At 36.2% G+C, this 14,838-nt stretch overlaps 1 protein-coding gene across 3 annotated transcripts; it reads left to right on the top strand.

Annotated features, from left to right (window-relative positions):
• Positions 1-2,746: 2,746 nt before the first annotated feature.
• fermt1 (FERM domain containing kindlin 1) lies at positions 2,747-14,050 on the top strand. Of its 3 annotated transcripts, XM_083561852.1 has the most exons (16): positions 2,797-2,846; positions 3,106-3,188; positions 4,360-4,497; positions 6,349-6,582; positions 6,664-6,789; positions 7,514-7,703; positions 8,650-8,752; positions 9,074-9,181; positions 11,020-11,151; positions 11,272-11,321; positions 11,463-11,584; positions 11,678-11,784; positions 11,919-12,143; positions 12,486-12,610; positions 12,845-12,986; positions 13,558-14,050. In XM_083561852.1, the coding sequence occupies exons 3-16, from the start codon at positions 4,368-4,370 to the stop codon at positions 13,729-13,731; spliced, it is 1,968 nt and encodes a 655-aa protein (XP_083417978.1). In that variant the 5' UTR covers positions 2,797-2,846; positions 3,106-3,188; positions 4,360-4,367; the 3' UTR covers positions 13,732-14,050. The 3 variants fall into 3 exon arrangements, with proteins under 3 accessions (XP_083417977.1, XP_083417978.1, XP_083417979.1); XM_083561851.1 differs by lacking the exon at positions 3,106-3,188 and having other exon boundaries at positions 2,747-2,846; XM_083561853.1 differs by lacking the exons at positions 2,797-2,846; positions 3,106-3,188 and adding an exon at positions 2,867-3,037.
• Positions 14,051-14,838: the final 788 nt, after the last annotated feature.

Raw genomic sequence — 14,838 nt, 5'->3', positions numbered from 1 at the left:
TCCCCTATTGAATGTAGGACATTCACATTTTGTTTGGAACCATTGGCTGAAAGTTGAAGGCTCTTTAAAGCTTTTTCGACAGAGAAACTGATGCAGGTTAAAATTTCCCCCTCCTGTATTTTGCTTTAACCATTCTTGCTTCAGCTGTGACAAAAAGCCTGAGTAAGGCAAAACATGTGACATAATGTTCTGAGTAGGAAAAGCATCCTGAGACAATGATGCTGTCAATAACATATTTCACTGTAGATATGGTTTTAATTGAGGTATGGGCTCTATTGGATTTGCATAAATGCAGTCATTTGGTCCCATTGCAATAAAGTGATCTGCATTTACGTTAATGATTATCAGTTAGATTCAAAAGTCATATTTAATAACTGTCTACAGTAGCTACTTACAAAACTTTTGGCTGGACTTAAATTAAACACAAATACTTTTAAAAACATTTCTTGTTTTTTTTTTTTACTGTCAGCATGGTTTCTGTCAATTGTATTTGTAGGCCAGGCTGTATGTTTTATATGTCCATACAAGCATATGGTAAATGTATCAGAACATTCATGCATGTAACATAGATTAATTTAGACAAATATATCCTTTGTTTTGTAAACGGTTTTGCCATGTGTGTTTTTTTTATTAAAGTTTGGGAGATGAAGGGTAAGATAAATTATATTTAGTCTTCAATTACATTTCAGTGACTGGAATCTGGCTCAGTTAAATGTGTAGGATTTTTAGTGAACAAGTGCTGCACAAAGTTTGCTTTTCTGCTGAGTATAATTATACTGTCCTCTAGTGGACCAGAATGTCTACAACATTTTTAATACAGCATAAATAAGTCTCTTTAGTATGTTTCCAAAATGCATTCCTCTTGTATTTAATTTAACCATGACTTTAGTAGATCAGCTAGATTCTTCTTCATACGCGTTTCATACTTTCTGTGTATTTTTGACACATAAGATTTACACTCATTGTGAACGTTATACATTAATGCAATTATCTAATTAGACAAATGTATGGTAGCAGTGCAGTGCATAAAACCATGCAGATAGGGGCCACCAGTTGTTATAAATATATGCACCAACCACCAGAATAGGAAAAATGTGATGGCAGCGATTTTGACTGTGGCATGAATTTGCATTTAAATCATTGCAATAAAGAAACAAATAACTTCTTGTAGTGAAAGATTATCAGAGAATGGTCAGGTTGATTTGAGCTGAGCGAAGGGCTACAGTACCTCAGGTTAACACTCTGTGTAACTGTATATATATATATATATATATATATATATATATATATATATATATATATATATATATATATATATATATATATATATATATATATATACATACATACATACAGTGAGGAAAATAAGTATTTGAACACCCTGCTATTTTGCAAGTTCACCCACTTAGAAATCATGGAGGGGTCTGAAATTGTTATCGTAGGTACATGTCCACTGTGAGAGACATAATCTAAAATAAATTTAAAAAATCCAGAAATCACAATGTATGATTTTTAAACTATTTATTTGTATGATACAGCTGCAAATAAGTATTTGAACACCTGTCTATCAGCTAGAATTCTGACCCTCAAAGACCTGTTAGTCTGCCTTTAAAATGTCCACCTCCACTACATTTATTATCCTAAATTAGATGCACCTGTTTGAGGTCGTTAGCTGCATAAAGACACCTGTCCACCCCATACAATCAGTAAGAATCCAACTACTAACATGGCCAAGACCAAAGAGCTGTCCAAAGACACTAGAGACAAAATTGTACACCTCCACAAGGCTGGAAAGGGCTACGGGGAAATTGGCAAGCTTGGTGAAAAAAGGTCCACTATTGGAGCAATTATTAGTGGTAAAGCTCTGGGTAACTGATTGGAAAGATTAGTGGGGTCAAGCCCCAGGATTGCCAAGATGCCACGCTTGGGACGCTTGAGCAAGGCCCTTAACCGTTTTTGTTCCATGGGTGCTATAACATGGCTGATTTTGTGCTCTGACCCCAGCTTCCTACATCACTGGGATATGTGAAGAAATAACAATTTCCCTGTGGGATTGATAACGTATTCTAAAATGTTTTGAAAAAAAAAAGAAGAATCCAAAAGGCACATCTTTGGGTTGTAGTACAACAAAAGTCTCAGCATGAAAGTGCCCAAGGAGGGAATTACATGATGCAATCAGGTCAACATGAAGCATAATCTCAAAGAAAAAGTTTCCAACATATACATAATGTCTTTTGTCAATAAAATATTAATGTACATTCATTTATGTACAAAGTATTGCCTAGAATATGTTGTACACTTTTGTACAAAATGAGCATAGTATTTTCTGTAAGCTAAAGTTGTGCCTTGCTACCAGGAGTGTGAGAACCCTTAGATTTAGACAGTTTTGTAGCCCAAGGCAGCACATTACCAAAAGCATATCTAGCTAGTGCAATCTCCAAACAAAATTGCTCTAGTTTACACTAACATTTGTGGCATTTAGCAGACGCCCTTGTCTAGAGCGAGGTACAAAAGTGCTTTGAGTCTCTATCAATGAATAAATCTACACTGGTACGCAAGATTACAGTTTAAGATTAAGTTTAGTTTGGGCTACGTCCAAACCCATATGCTACTATACAAAATATTATGGTTTATAGTTTGTCAAAAGGACTGTGGTGTATTATTTTGTCACGTTGGTGTTACACTTAACTACTATTTTAAAATACTTTTCTGCAAGTAGTCACTTCCTTTTCATTGTATACCTGAAGGGAGGGGTCTTCTATCTCCTGCTCACCTGAAAAGCGGCTCTGTCCCATTCCGCAGTGGACTAGAGAGGAAGTGTGAGCAATATATCGGATTTTGGTTTGGTGAGTGTGTATTTTCATTTTGGGTGGATTTTCATAGAATAGGAAAGGATAAGTACTGCATATGGACTAATGAACTATCTAGCCGTAAGATCGGGCAGAGGTGATGTGAACGCGGACGAATTAAAACATACTGATCGTTCCAGTAGACTATTCGTTCGTCCTTGCATCATGCAATCGTTTTAATACTAATGGTAACCCGTTTCGTGCTGTTAGTTGCTGTTCGATGTATGCTCCTTGATTGTGTTTACATTTTTCAATGCCTGTGATTTGAACATCTCTCTGCTGAGGGTGAAGATCCAAGCTTGAGTTCATTTCCTTTTGTGCCTCAAGGCATATAAACAGGTACAGACTAGTGCACTCCAGGATACTTTACTTATACCAGGTAGAATATTCAATCATACTACTTTTTCTTCAGGATTCTTTGCTACAAATTGCAGAAAAACACACCACTTACATCTATTCTGTATCCATATAGATGTAAGACAATTCAAACCTTAAAAAAAAATCCTTTTCAATTTCATTTACCCATGACTATCCAAACCTCACCTGTTCTAGGAGATGACAACTTAAACAGCAGTACTAATGGAAAATATAAAGTTATAATATAAGTTATAAATATAGTTCCAACAACACTCAGGAATAGTCCATTATAATACAGCGTGATCCCTTGACTGTTAACTGTTCTTGGGCATGTCTCTGCTTGATAGGAATTCCAGTGATGGAGGTTTGCTCTCCTTCTTTGATGACCACCACTCACTACAGCTCAGACAACTCCCTTTCTTTCTCTGTGATAATACTACTCATACACATTCCTAATTAATGAACCTTTTTTGGGGGCTTTGTTTCCTAATCGCTGCACTGAAGTGTGTGGTTTCCCTGTTTCAACATGCTACGATCAGCTCTTGAAGGATCTTCATGATTAGTGCATGCATTGAGAATTGTGAATTAGCGCATAAAAAGCGTAAAGCAAAAGAGTGTTATCCCTTTTCTACAAGCTGTGGTAGTGTTTGTGTCTATCAAAATACAGACAGTGTTGTGTGATGGCTAATGTTTTTTGTGTGTGCTTTCCAATTTGAATAGGATTAAATACCTCACCTAGGGTTAAGCATTTAGTCATACTACAGGAGTAGACTTGTACTACATGCTGCCAGACGTAGAAAATATCCACATTTTGTGTTTGAGTTGTTGCTACATGATACACTCCTACCAGTACTAACAAGACATTACCATATCGGTGTCACTGCATGCTGAGAATGGCCCCAAAAAAGTGTGTTCAGTGGCTAGTAATGCAGACATTTTGCATTCATGGATAAAATTGATGTCCTCTGACATGTTCATAGCAAATATGGGCCCCAGTCCCATATTATTTGTATACCGTACCAGCATAGTAAACATTTAAGAAGGTGGACCTAATAAACAAACATAATTGATGGAGTTGCTTTATCTTTGCATTTGACTTCTGAGAAATCTTGGACAGCAACAAGCAAGTTGTATTTTTATTGTATTTCTGCAGGTGAAGCCATGGAGAACACATGGGAGTTGTCAATCCTAGTGGACCAGCGGGAAGGAGATGAGAGTATGAAGTTTAGAATTCGGGTCAAGGGAGACCTTCACATTGGAGGGCTTATGCTAAAACTTGTGGAGAAGATCAGTGAGTGGTTTTTTGTTTCCTTAAGGGTTCTGCTTAAATCAAGGCTTCTCATTCACATTCTGTCCAATAGTACAGAATTTATCCATAATGTTTTACTTTTTACAAAGAAAGAACAGATGAAGCTTATATAATTGTTTTTTGTTTGTTTTTTTGCACAATATTAGCATTAGTTTTATACATTGTACATAACTGGTAAGCACACAAGTAGAACGATAGGTAGAGCAGTACTAACTCCTTATTTAAACCATTGGGTGCGTCCATGTTTATCTTGCATTCCTTTCAATAGCCTTTGGCTTTGTGCCGAACTCCCGCCACCATGGTATTATTCACAGACACAAGGTCTGAAGTTCACTTCACAGCCAATCCAAGAGAATAAAACTACAGGTATTTCAACAGATGTCCAAAGCCTATGTATTATCTTGGTAAAGTGCAGGTGTAAAGTAATAGTAAGTGAGTGCAGTCCATGTGTATATAAGTACATGGTTCATGGTCCTCTTTTTTTATTTCAAACAATATATGCAACTTTGCAGCATTTATTTTTAATTACTATTACAGTCCAAACAAAAGTATTCCCATAAGACTGTAAGCCAGTTAATCTTTGGGTTACCGTGCTTCATAGGAAACTGTATGATTGAGATCTATTTTATATCTGCTAAGATTAGCATGGCTAGCTAGCCAGAGCTTTATAATTATCAGTATGAAAGCTATTCATTGAATCTAATGTCACTTTCATGTTTGGTATCATTTGTCTTATTGTACACCGAACAGGCATAACATGACCAGTGAGTTAATAACAATGATTATCTCTATTTGAGTGAGTTTGACAAGAGCCATATTGTAATGTCTAGACGACTGGTTTAGAGCATCTGCAGCTCATGTGGCGTCTTCCAGGTCTGCAGTGGTCAGTATCTATAAAAAGTGAGCCAAGAAAGGAACAGTGGTGAACCAGCGACAAGGTCATGGGTGGCCGAGGCTCAATGATGCACGTGGGGAACGAAGGCTGGCCCATGTGGTCTGATCCACTGTAGCTTAAATTGCTAAAGAAGTTAATGCTCAATGGGTCGTTTTGGTAGCAAAAAGGGCGACAAAACACAATATTGGGCATGTGGTCAAATTGTTATGCCTGATCAGTATATAAAACGTGTAAAATAGCAACTTTGCCAGATGGCTAATTATGTAGTTAGACTTTTTTTTTTTTTACTTACACAAGCTCATAAATCTAGGGTATAACTACCGAAATCACAACGGAATTTGGGAAACATAGCTAGCCAGCTAATACAGTATCTCTCATTTGTATTATTTGTAAGTAAAATTTTAATAAAGAACATTCTTTAGATACAGACCATTTCTGGATAAATTGTGCCAATTCTAAATGTTTTGAAGACTCTTATTTAAGGAATTTTCTTGATCACTATTTTACTTTACACACCTCTATCATTAATGAATTTATTAGAGGATTATTAGAATAGTAGCAGTTCTGTTACTGTTTTGTTACACTCATAAACCTGTCATGTTCAGTATCTGTCTGAATTCATTTTGAAACATGCATGCTAATCTAATTTTGAAATCATCATTTAATTTGTATTTCACTTTAATTAAAATTTTTAATGTAGACAAACATTTTGGAGAATTGTTAACTGACTCATCCACTTCTGTCATTGGTCTGGATTGTATGATTTAATGACAGCATTAGAAGTTATCGCCTTGACACATCTGGTAATTTCCTGTTTGTCACACACCATGTTTCTGCCAGAATGCTGATGTCACTCTGTTTTTTGAGAATTGTGTAATTCTAAACACACATTAGTTAATTTAGACTGTAAGGTGCTAAAGTGCTGTGTTTTGTGGCAGAGGCTCCACAAGACTGGTCTAATCATGCTCTGTGGTGGGAACGGAAGAACTGCTGGCTACTAAAAACTCACTGGACACTAGACAAATATGGTGTGCAGGGAGATGCTGAACTCCGTTTCACCCCCCAGCACAAAGCTCTGTGTTTACAGCTTCCTAATATGAAGACCATCAAACTGCCAGTCAGTTTCTCATCAGTGGTCTTCAAATCTGTAGCAGAAATCTGCCGAACACTCAGTAAGTGTTGAAATATTATGATAGAAGTAATACAATCTCATTCGAATTGGTAAATAACTTGGATATTTGCATTCAACTTAGACATAAGAAGATCTGAAGAATTGTCCCTCTTGAAACCACCAGATGATCCAAAAAAGAAAAAGAAAAAAGATAAAGCTAAGGATATAGATGATAACATCATAGACATGGATGTTGTTGGTGGGACAGGTAACATAAGCAGGGTGAAGTTACCCTTTCATTGCTTTTACAAGTTCTCATAAATGACTTTATAATCTCAACATTTACTCTAAATACTCATCAGGGTTTTTTATATATACAACCTGATTTTAGAGTGGCAGCAGTAATGAGAAAACGAAAGGCAGAAAATATATAAAGGGTTGTAGTGCTGCTGCTTGTTTGAAAATATTTTTATTTAGATTCTTGGTTTTATTTTGGTGGACTTAATGCATTTATATTCATCATAAATGTAGAAATCCATTTAGTTTTGTTTAGAGAACATGGTAATAGAGTCATATGCTACTTTGGACCTTTCATTAGTTTTTGAAACATAGTGTGGGCCTGAGTTTAATAACTTAGTAAGAAACTTAGTAGACATTAATAATTTAATATAATATTTACTCATATATTTCAGTAACATTTTCCAATATCTCATTTAATACAGAGTCAAACAAGTACTGTAAATCAAATTAATTCTCAGTTAGTCCAGGCTGATTCATGGATTCTCAAAGGACATATGTCTCTCTCAAGGCTAGGGTGAGAAATAAGACTAGTTTTTAGACTACATTGCAAGCCATTTTATGATGATGGCTGTAATGTATTTGAGGTGTACACAATGAAATGGAGCACTCAACCTGCACCAATATTCTACTCTTGTATTTAACAGTTAATTCATGATGGAAGCTTTGTGGATAACTTGTTTTATTTCATGCAGTTGGAACTGGACACTACAGTAGGACAATGACTGCAACCTATGACCCTGATAACGGGACCCCTATGACTTCTACAAGCCTGTGGTTTGGAGAAAACCCTTTCAGTTCTAGCCAACCTAATGTGCCTCCAGATGAGCTGGCCAAGATGTATCAGCCTCTTAGTATGGAGGACAAAGCTACCATCAATGCAGGGTAAGAGTTATATTCAGGCTAATAATCAGATTGGGGGGGGGGGGGTTAATTTAGACTGTTAGTCATAAATAAAAGGAAATCTCATGAACGGTGAACATTTATGAACAAGCTGGCAACCACTTATAGCAAGATATCACCATTCTGATTTATTATAAATATCGACTTGTAAATCGTTATGTGTGATTGTGGCCTAGAAAAACAACTAACTGTATGTTATACAGAAGCCTATTACTGGTCTTGTTTGTATTGTAAGTGACCATTTCGGTGTACATACCAAACACCAAAAATATTGCACCATTATCCTCAAACCAAAAAAAATCCCAGCAGTTGAGCATTGTAGAAGCAGCGGTCATAAAAATAACGACTACCAATAAAATCTGTGTGTTTGATGAGTATGAGGACACAGGAGCCTGTTGTTAAAAGGATTGGGGCTATATTTATGCCTATAAGAGCTTTCCAGCACAGGAATTCCAATAAAATAAAAAAGAAAGCAAATGGAAACAGTTCACAGTAATGCACTCTTCTCACATTCTGCATGCGGCAGAATCCTATTTGCTCTGCTCTCATGCATTCAGCAGTTTATTGCAAGACAGCATTAAAATAACCCAGCATTAATCACACACAGGTGTCTGCCTTCACTCATTATCGTCTCATTCTCAGAAGCGTCAATGCCACTATTTGAAGTGGTGTTTTTTTCACTGTCTTGCTGCGAGGTTTTGACATTAAAATATTTCAGTTGATTGGTATTTTGTAAGCATGTAGTAGCAGAAATGTTCTTTTAAAGCCTCACAAAGAGATTAAGGTAAGAAAACGAACATTATAGAGAGGTCAAGACTAATGGATATAGACAAACTAGTCAATACAACAAATTAATAGTGAATAATGTAAACATTTGATTAGCTTTACTTATAAAAGTGTATTATATAAACAATCGATGTGTTGGTAGGTGGCTGAATTCTTCAAGCTCTTTAATGGAGCAGGGTATCCAGGAAAATGACAGACTCTTACTACGCTTCAAGTATCACTGTTTCTTTGACCTTAATCCAAAGGTAAGAATCAAATTAGCATTTATTTGGAACTGTTTGGCTAGCTTTTGCTTAAGAGGTGCTCCAGTTCTCTTTTCTTTACTTCTATGAGCCACATCTATAGCCTGTTTGAGATAACCATTGACATCTATTTTAGCACATTTTTGTTTGCAAAAAAAACAACTTATTATCATTAAAGTGCAGACACTGATTCACAATAATATATCTTCTGCATCCAATATCAATCTAACTCTAAAAATCATAAGATGGACGTGATGTGAAGGCGTTAGCGAATGGGTTTGTATGTTTTTTTATTGTTTCTGTACTGTATATTCTCTGTCTTAGTATGATGCAGTAAGGATTACACAGCTGTATGAACAGGCACGCTGGTCCATTCTGCTGGAGGAGATTGAGTGCACTGAGGAGGAGATGCTCATGTTTGCCTCTCTGCAGGTGCCCTATTATTACAAACACTCAGACTGACACAATCAGTATATGGACAAAAGAACTGGGATACCTGACTTTTACATGGATTAAAAGGGGTGATCTTGAGTGGCTTGCTCTAGAGCTCTGACCCCAACCCTTCTGAACACCTTTGGGTTGATTTTGGAACGATAAATGCACCCTCCTTACCCTACATTACTACTTCACTGCACATTTGTACATTCATACTTTACTAATACCCTTGTGGATAATTGAGCACATATCCCCACAATTACACTACAAAATCTAGTGGAACACCTTACTAGAAGAGTGGAGGTGATTATAACAGTAAACAGGGTATAATATTAAATGAGATAAAAATAAAAAAAAAGCACATACAAATCTTAATTGTCCACAAACTTTGGTCTGTATATTCTAGTTCTAGGTCCTGGCATTTCATTCATTTCATTACATTTCATTTTCTCCCGCTTATCCGTAATTCGGGTCGCGGGGGCAGCAGTCTAAGCAGGCCCCCGCCTTCGACTGCTGCCCAATCTTCACAGCACAGTCCCTTACGGTCCCTCCTGCAGGTGGTGAGCCCACAAGAAGGCGGCCCCACGTCACTCCGACCTCACGGACCTTAATATTTCCCTCGTAAGGGACCCCCGGAGCATAGAGGGTTAAGGGCCTTGCTCAAGGGCCCAAGAGTGGCAGCCTGGCATTTTTTTGATAAATATAAAAATATCTACAAACACAAAGATTAATTTATAACCCTGAGATTTAATCTGACAGCTCAGATTTAGGTGGATTACATCTGGTCTATATAAAAAAGTGGTTAATATCCTCTACCATGCTTGCTGTTTGTAAATGAACTAATTCAGGATTGCACTTCAGCTTTTTTTGCTCGAAAAGTTGGAATGAGACGAGACATACACTGCTTGGTGTGACTGTAGGCATAGATTTTTCAAAGGGCTTGGTAGATTAGCTTTATGTGTGGAATGTGAGCAAGCGTGTCAGAACAAAGACAATCAGCAGAATGCAGTGAAAGGGAATCCCCCAAGCCACATACAGCAGGATTTTAGAGACTGGCTTATTTCAAATATTACCAAGTGTTGAAGTAGTAATATTTTTTTACATGCACATTATGTGAGAGTATTTTTGACAAAAAGCACAGCTTTTATATAATTTTTAATAATTCATTAATAAATGAATTTTTATATGTATTTTATAAGCCACTAAGTCTAAGCCAGTAGACAACTGATTTAATTCTAGTGAACTTGGGTACAAGAACATTACTGACTTTGAAATTGATTATCACAAGTGTTTTATTTCTCTTATACCACAGCAACAGTTATCTGTTTAAAAAAATATTTTTAAGTTCATTGCAGGTTTTTGTACACTTGGTTATAGTTGTTGTGAAGTTAGTTTACAATATAGCCATAATCAGCCATTTATTTATGTTATTACGAGAAAAAAAATCTTAGTTTACAGAAAAGATTAAAATCACAAAGCCCTCTGTACTGCAGATGTTTTCATGTCACAAAATGTCTTTACCAGTGACTAGAAGAAACCAGTGACATTAGAGACTCCTTCCAAACTGCACAAAAATCCCCTTAGAGAAAATGTCACCATATTACTATTATACTATTACTATGGAAATCATAATGCATTAGTTGTTTAGTTGCATTAATTGCGTTAATATTGACCCTTGTTGTTTTATCTTGCAGATGGCACTACTGCCAGAACCACACTACTACTACAAAAAAAAAAAGAAATTAATTCCTTTTAACCCATAATCATGACTGCATTGTGGTATTTGCATTTGACAAACAGACCTATTGCATTTGGAACATTTGTGCTTATTTCAGTATCACATATGCAAACTGACCATGTCATCCAAACCTCCGGACCTATCTGACGAGCCTGATATTGATGAAGTAGAGGCAGCCCTCTCTCATTTAGAGACTACGCTTGAAGGACGGAGCACAGACAAGATTCTGGTATGCATGAGGTTTTTTTTATCGCAGCTAGTGTTTCTATGGCACTCTTTACATCTTTCAACACAATACTATTTTCAAGAGTCCAAAAGTGATTTTTATTTTTACTTTGTTCTGTTCTAGGAAGATATCACAGATATTCCCAAGCTGGAAGACAATTTAAAACTATTTAGGTGAACAGAGGTTATTAAAGGCAACTTATTGTGTATACTGTGGTTGTTTAAATGGTTATTACAGTGTAATTATTTTTTTTCCCCTCTCCCTAGACCTCAGCGCATACTAATGCCTCATTCTGCTTTTTTTATACTTTGCAGGCCCAAACGACTACTTCGGACTTTCAAAGATTACTGGTTTGTGTTTAAAGACACCAGTATTTCCTATTTCAAAAACAAAGATTCAGCCAGCGGGGAGCCCATAGAACAGCTACATCTGCGAGGTAATGGCATTATAGACTGTGTCAAAATATCTTAACTATTTCCTCTGCGAATTATTAATGTGTATTTTGTTTAATCCACAATGACTTATGTAGGCTGTGAAGTTGTTCCAGATGTCAATGTGACAGAAAAAAAGTTTGGCATCAAGCTTTTGCTGCCTGTTGCTGATGGAATGAATGAGGTGTATATTCGCTGTGACAATGTGAGTTAATTCAGGTTTTACTGCATGAATATAAAATTCTGTTTATTTATATTCGGTATACACCGCAATATAAAGACTTCTCAAATTTTCCTTGCCTCATTTACATGTTGCCTATTGACTTAACTTTGTTAAAGGAGATGCAGTATGCCAGGTGGAAAGCTGCCTGTATTCTGGCCTCTAAAGGCAAGACGATGGCATACAGCTCATACCGCACTGAGGTGAAGAACATCCAGTCCTTTCTGCAGATGAAGAGTTTAGCGCCCCCACCGGGGCAAGCGGCTCCCGATGTGGACTCCATGGACATGAATGCAGAATGCTTTGTTTCTCCACGATACTCCAAAAAATACAAGGCTAAGCAAGTAAAGAAGTCTTTAATGTACAGCCCTGTTCTGATAGTAAAACACCTTTTATGGGAGTCTTAAACATTTCAGTTTTAATCCTTATTTTAAATCTGTACCTATAATCCTGTAGTAATCTTATGATATCAAAACAGTTACAGCAAAACAACAAAATACATTTTTTGTGTCCTGTAATTTGTGATAATTTTTTTAGGAAGTTTTAAATAAATCATTAAAACATACATGAGATATAAACAATTATCTTAAACTTACTATTTAACCTGGGAAATCTTCAGTAATGTAATTTGTTTTATTGCAATGGGTGCATTTGCTAATATTTTTTATATATTTGCTGGTTCGCAGCTGACCTCACGGATTTTGGAAGCGCATCATAACATTTCCCAGCTTTCGCTCACAGAGGCCAAAATGCGTTTTATCCAAGCATGGCAGTCTTTACCAGAATTTGGTATCAAGTACTACATAGTGAGGTAACGGTGATATTTTTGTTTGCTTTATTAAACATACACTTGTAAAATAAATCCTCAGTGGTCATGCTGTTAACACCGGTATCTTTTACAACAAACCTCACATTTGCTGTTTAATACTGATAGTTTTTTTATTGTGTTGCTATCGAATGTACCTAAAGATGCTGTTGGTCATCTATCTGGTTGTATATTTTCCCTGTATTAAAAAATATTGCCTTGCTTTCTGTGTGCACAAAGATTCAAAGGAATTAAGAAAGATGATATACTGGGCATCTCGTTCAACCGGCTGATTCGAATTGACATGACCACACGCCAGCCGCTGACCACGTGGAGATTCGCCAATATGAAACAGTGGAATGTGAACTGGGAGATCAGACAGGTAAGGAGAACAGCCTAAGAAATCTCTGCAACAAAAATTTTAATGAAAAACTGTAAACTGTAAAATTACAATTAAATGTTTTTATTTAAAAATAAATCATTTTAATAGTATACCCTCCTTGTTCATCCAATTAACCAGTTTTAGATGTTCACATCAAATATCATAATAGGAAAAATGTGATCTCAATGAATTTGACAATGTAATAGATGGCTGCTTTGAGTATTTTAGAAACTGATGGGATTTTCACACAATGTTTTCTAGACGGTATAAAAAATGGTTCAAAAACGCCTTGATAATGACACAGTTTAGAGCATAACGGCCAGGCATGTTTGACACACACCAAACCTTGAGGACCACATCTGGTTCCACTCCTTTCAGGAATTTGAGATCACAAAAAAATCACATTGTCTTTTTTCCGTCTTGAAGTGCCCTTTTTTCTTTTTTTTTTTACATTTTACAAAACACGACTAAAAGTTAATATTTAGAAAATATTTAACTTATATTTTTCTCAAAGGAACTACAGAAATTTTTTTTTATTAATATATTGTCTGAATCGTGATTCCTTTTTTAGGTGACTATTGATTTTGACCAGGGTGTTACAGTAGCTTTCACCTGTCAGAGCTGTGACTGCAGAGTGGTTCACGAATACATCGGAGGCTACATTTTCCTCTCAACACGATCCAAAGACCAAAATGAAACACTAGATGAAGAACTCTTCCACAAACTTACAGGAGGGCAAGAATAGTCCTGGAAACTCCTGAGAGTTTCAGATTGACCTGGAAGTTTCAGCTAAGCAAAAGCTTAAATGTATTCATGCAGTTTTGTTGATTTGTGTGCACATGATTGTTTGGCCACAACTGATCTCATATTAATTACATTTAATATGTTTAATATGTGTTCATCATGCTATCATGCTGTGAGTTTTTCTTAGAGGGATTTCATCTTTATCTTGTTTTGTGGTTCTGATTGTCCACAAGAAATAAAACATGCTACAAACAAGTATACAAATGTATTATGAAATTGAACTACATTTTTACATTTTATATTAAACATGTAGCCTAAAATCCTGAAGAGTCATTTGTATAATGATAGTGAAATAAACATGACGCCTTCCATGTTTAAATACAATTGTATTTGGATTTATGACATTTGCTTATATTATTATTTAAGTGCCTGGAGTTATAAAGTTCTGTCAGGCAGGTCTGTATGATATTTCTAAATAATACAAAATACATCATGCAGATGCACTGGGACACATCATCAGTGATGTATCCTGGGGTCATTGGGTCATTGCGTCCAGGCGACCCAGCCGGGGTTGATCAGACTCCGGCCTGTGTCCCAGTAGCAATTGCCCACGGTTCTGCCCTCTTAATCCAAAGCCATCTAGTGGCTTTCTCTGCGGCTTCAGTTGCGGTTCTAATTGCCATCCTCTTTGCCTCCCCAGTAATTCCTAGAGATTTCACAGTCGCTTTTGGTGTAAAATATCCAACATGCAGCATATTATCTTATTTATTCATCTTTAGTTACATCTTTATCCTGGTCAGCGTCATTGTGCATCTGCAGCCTATCTGGAAAAACTGGACAGTCTATTTCAGGACCCTTTGCTCACATATTTATACACTTATTCACATGTACCTAAACCATCTACCACCATGTTTTCGAGAGGTAAAATCAAACTGAGATGGAGAAGCCTAAAAAGACAATGAGAAAATCTGCAAAACTTTTAGTTTATTCAAATCTAAGATGCTGAAGTTCAACTGTAGCAACATTACATGTAGTATTGTAATGACATTATAACGAATTTTTTTAAAAATGTGTAATTACAAAAGCTCATAATGTTAGTTTGCTTTTA

This window comes from Silurus aristotelis, assembly GCF_946808225.1.
Source record: "Silurus aristotelis genome assembly, chromosome: 15".
NCBI classification, from domain to species: Eukaryota; Metazoa; Chordata; class Actinopteri; order Siluriformes; family Siluridae; genus Silurus; species Silurus aristotelis.
Note: the sequence above shows the minus strand (reverse complement) of the source record. Positions and strands in the feature narration are given on the sequence as shown.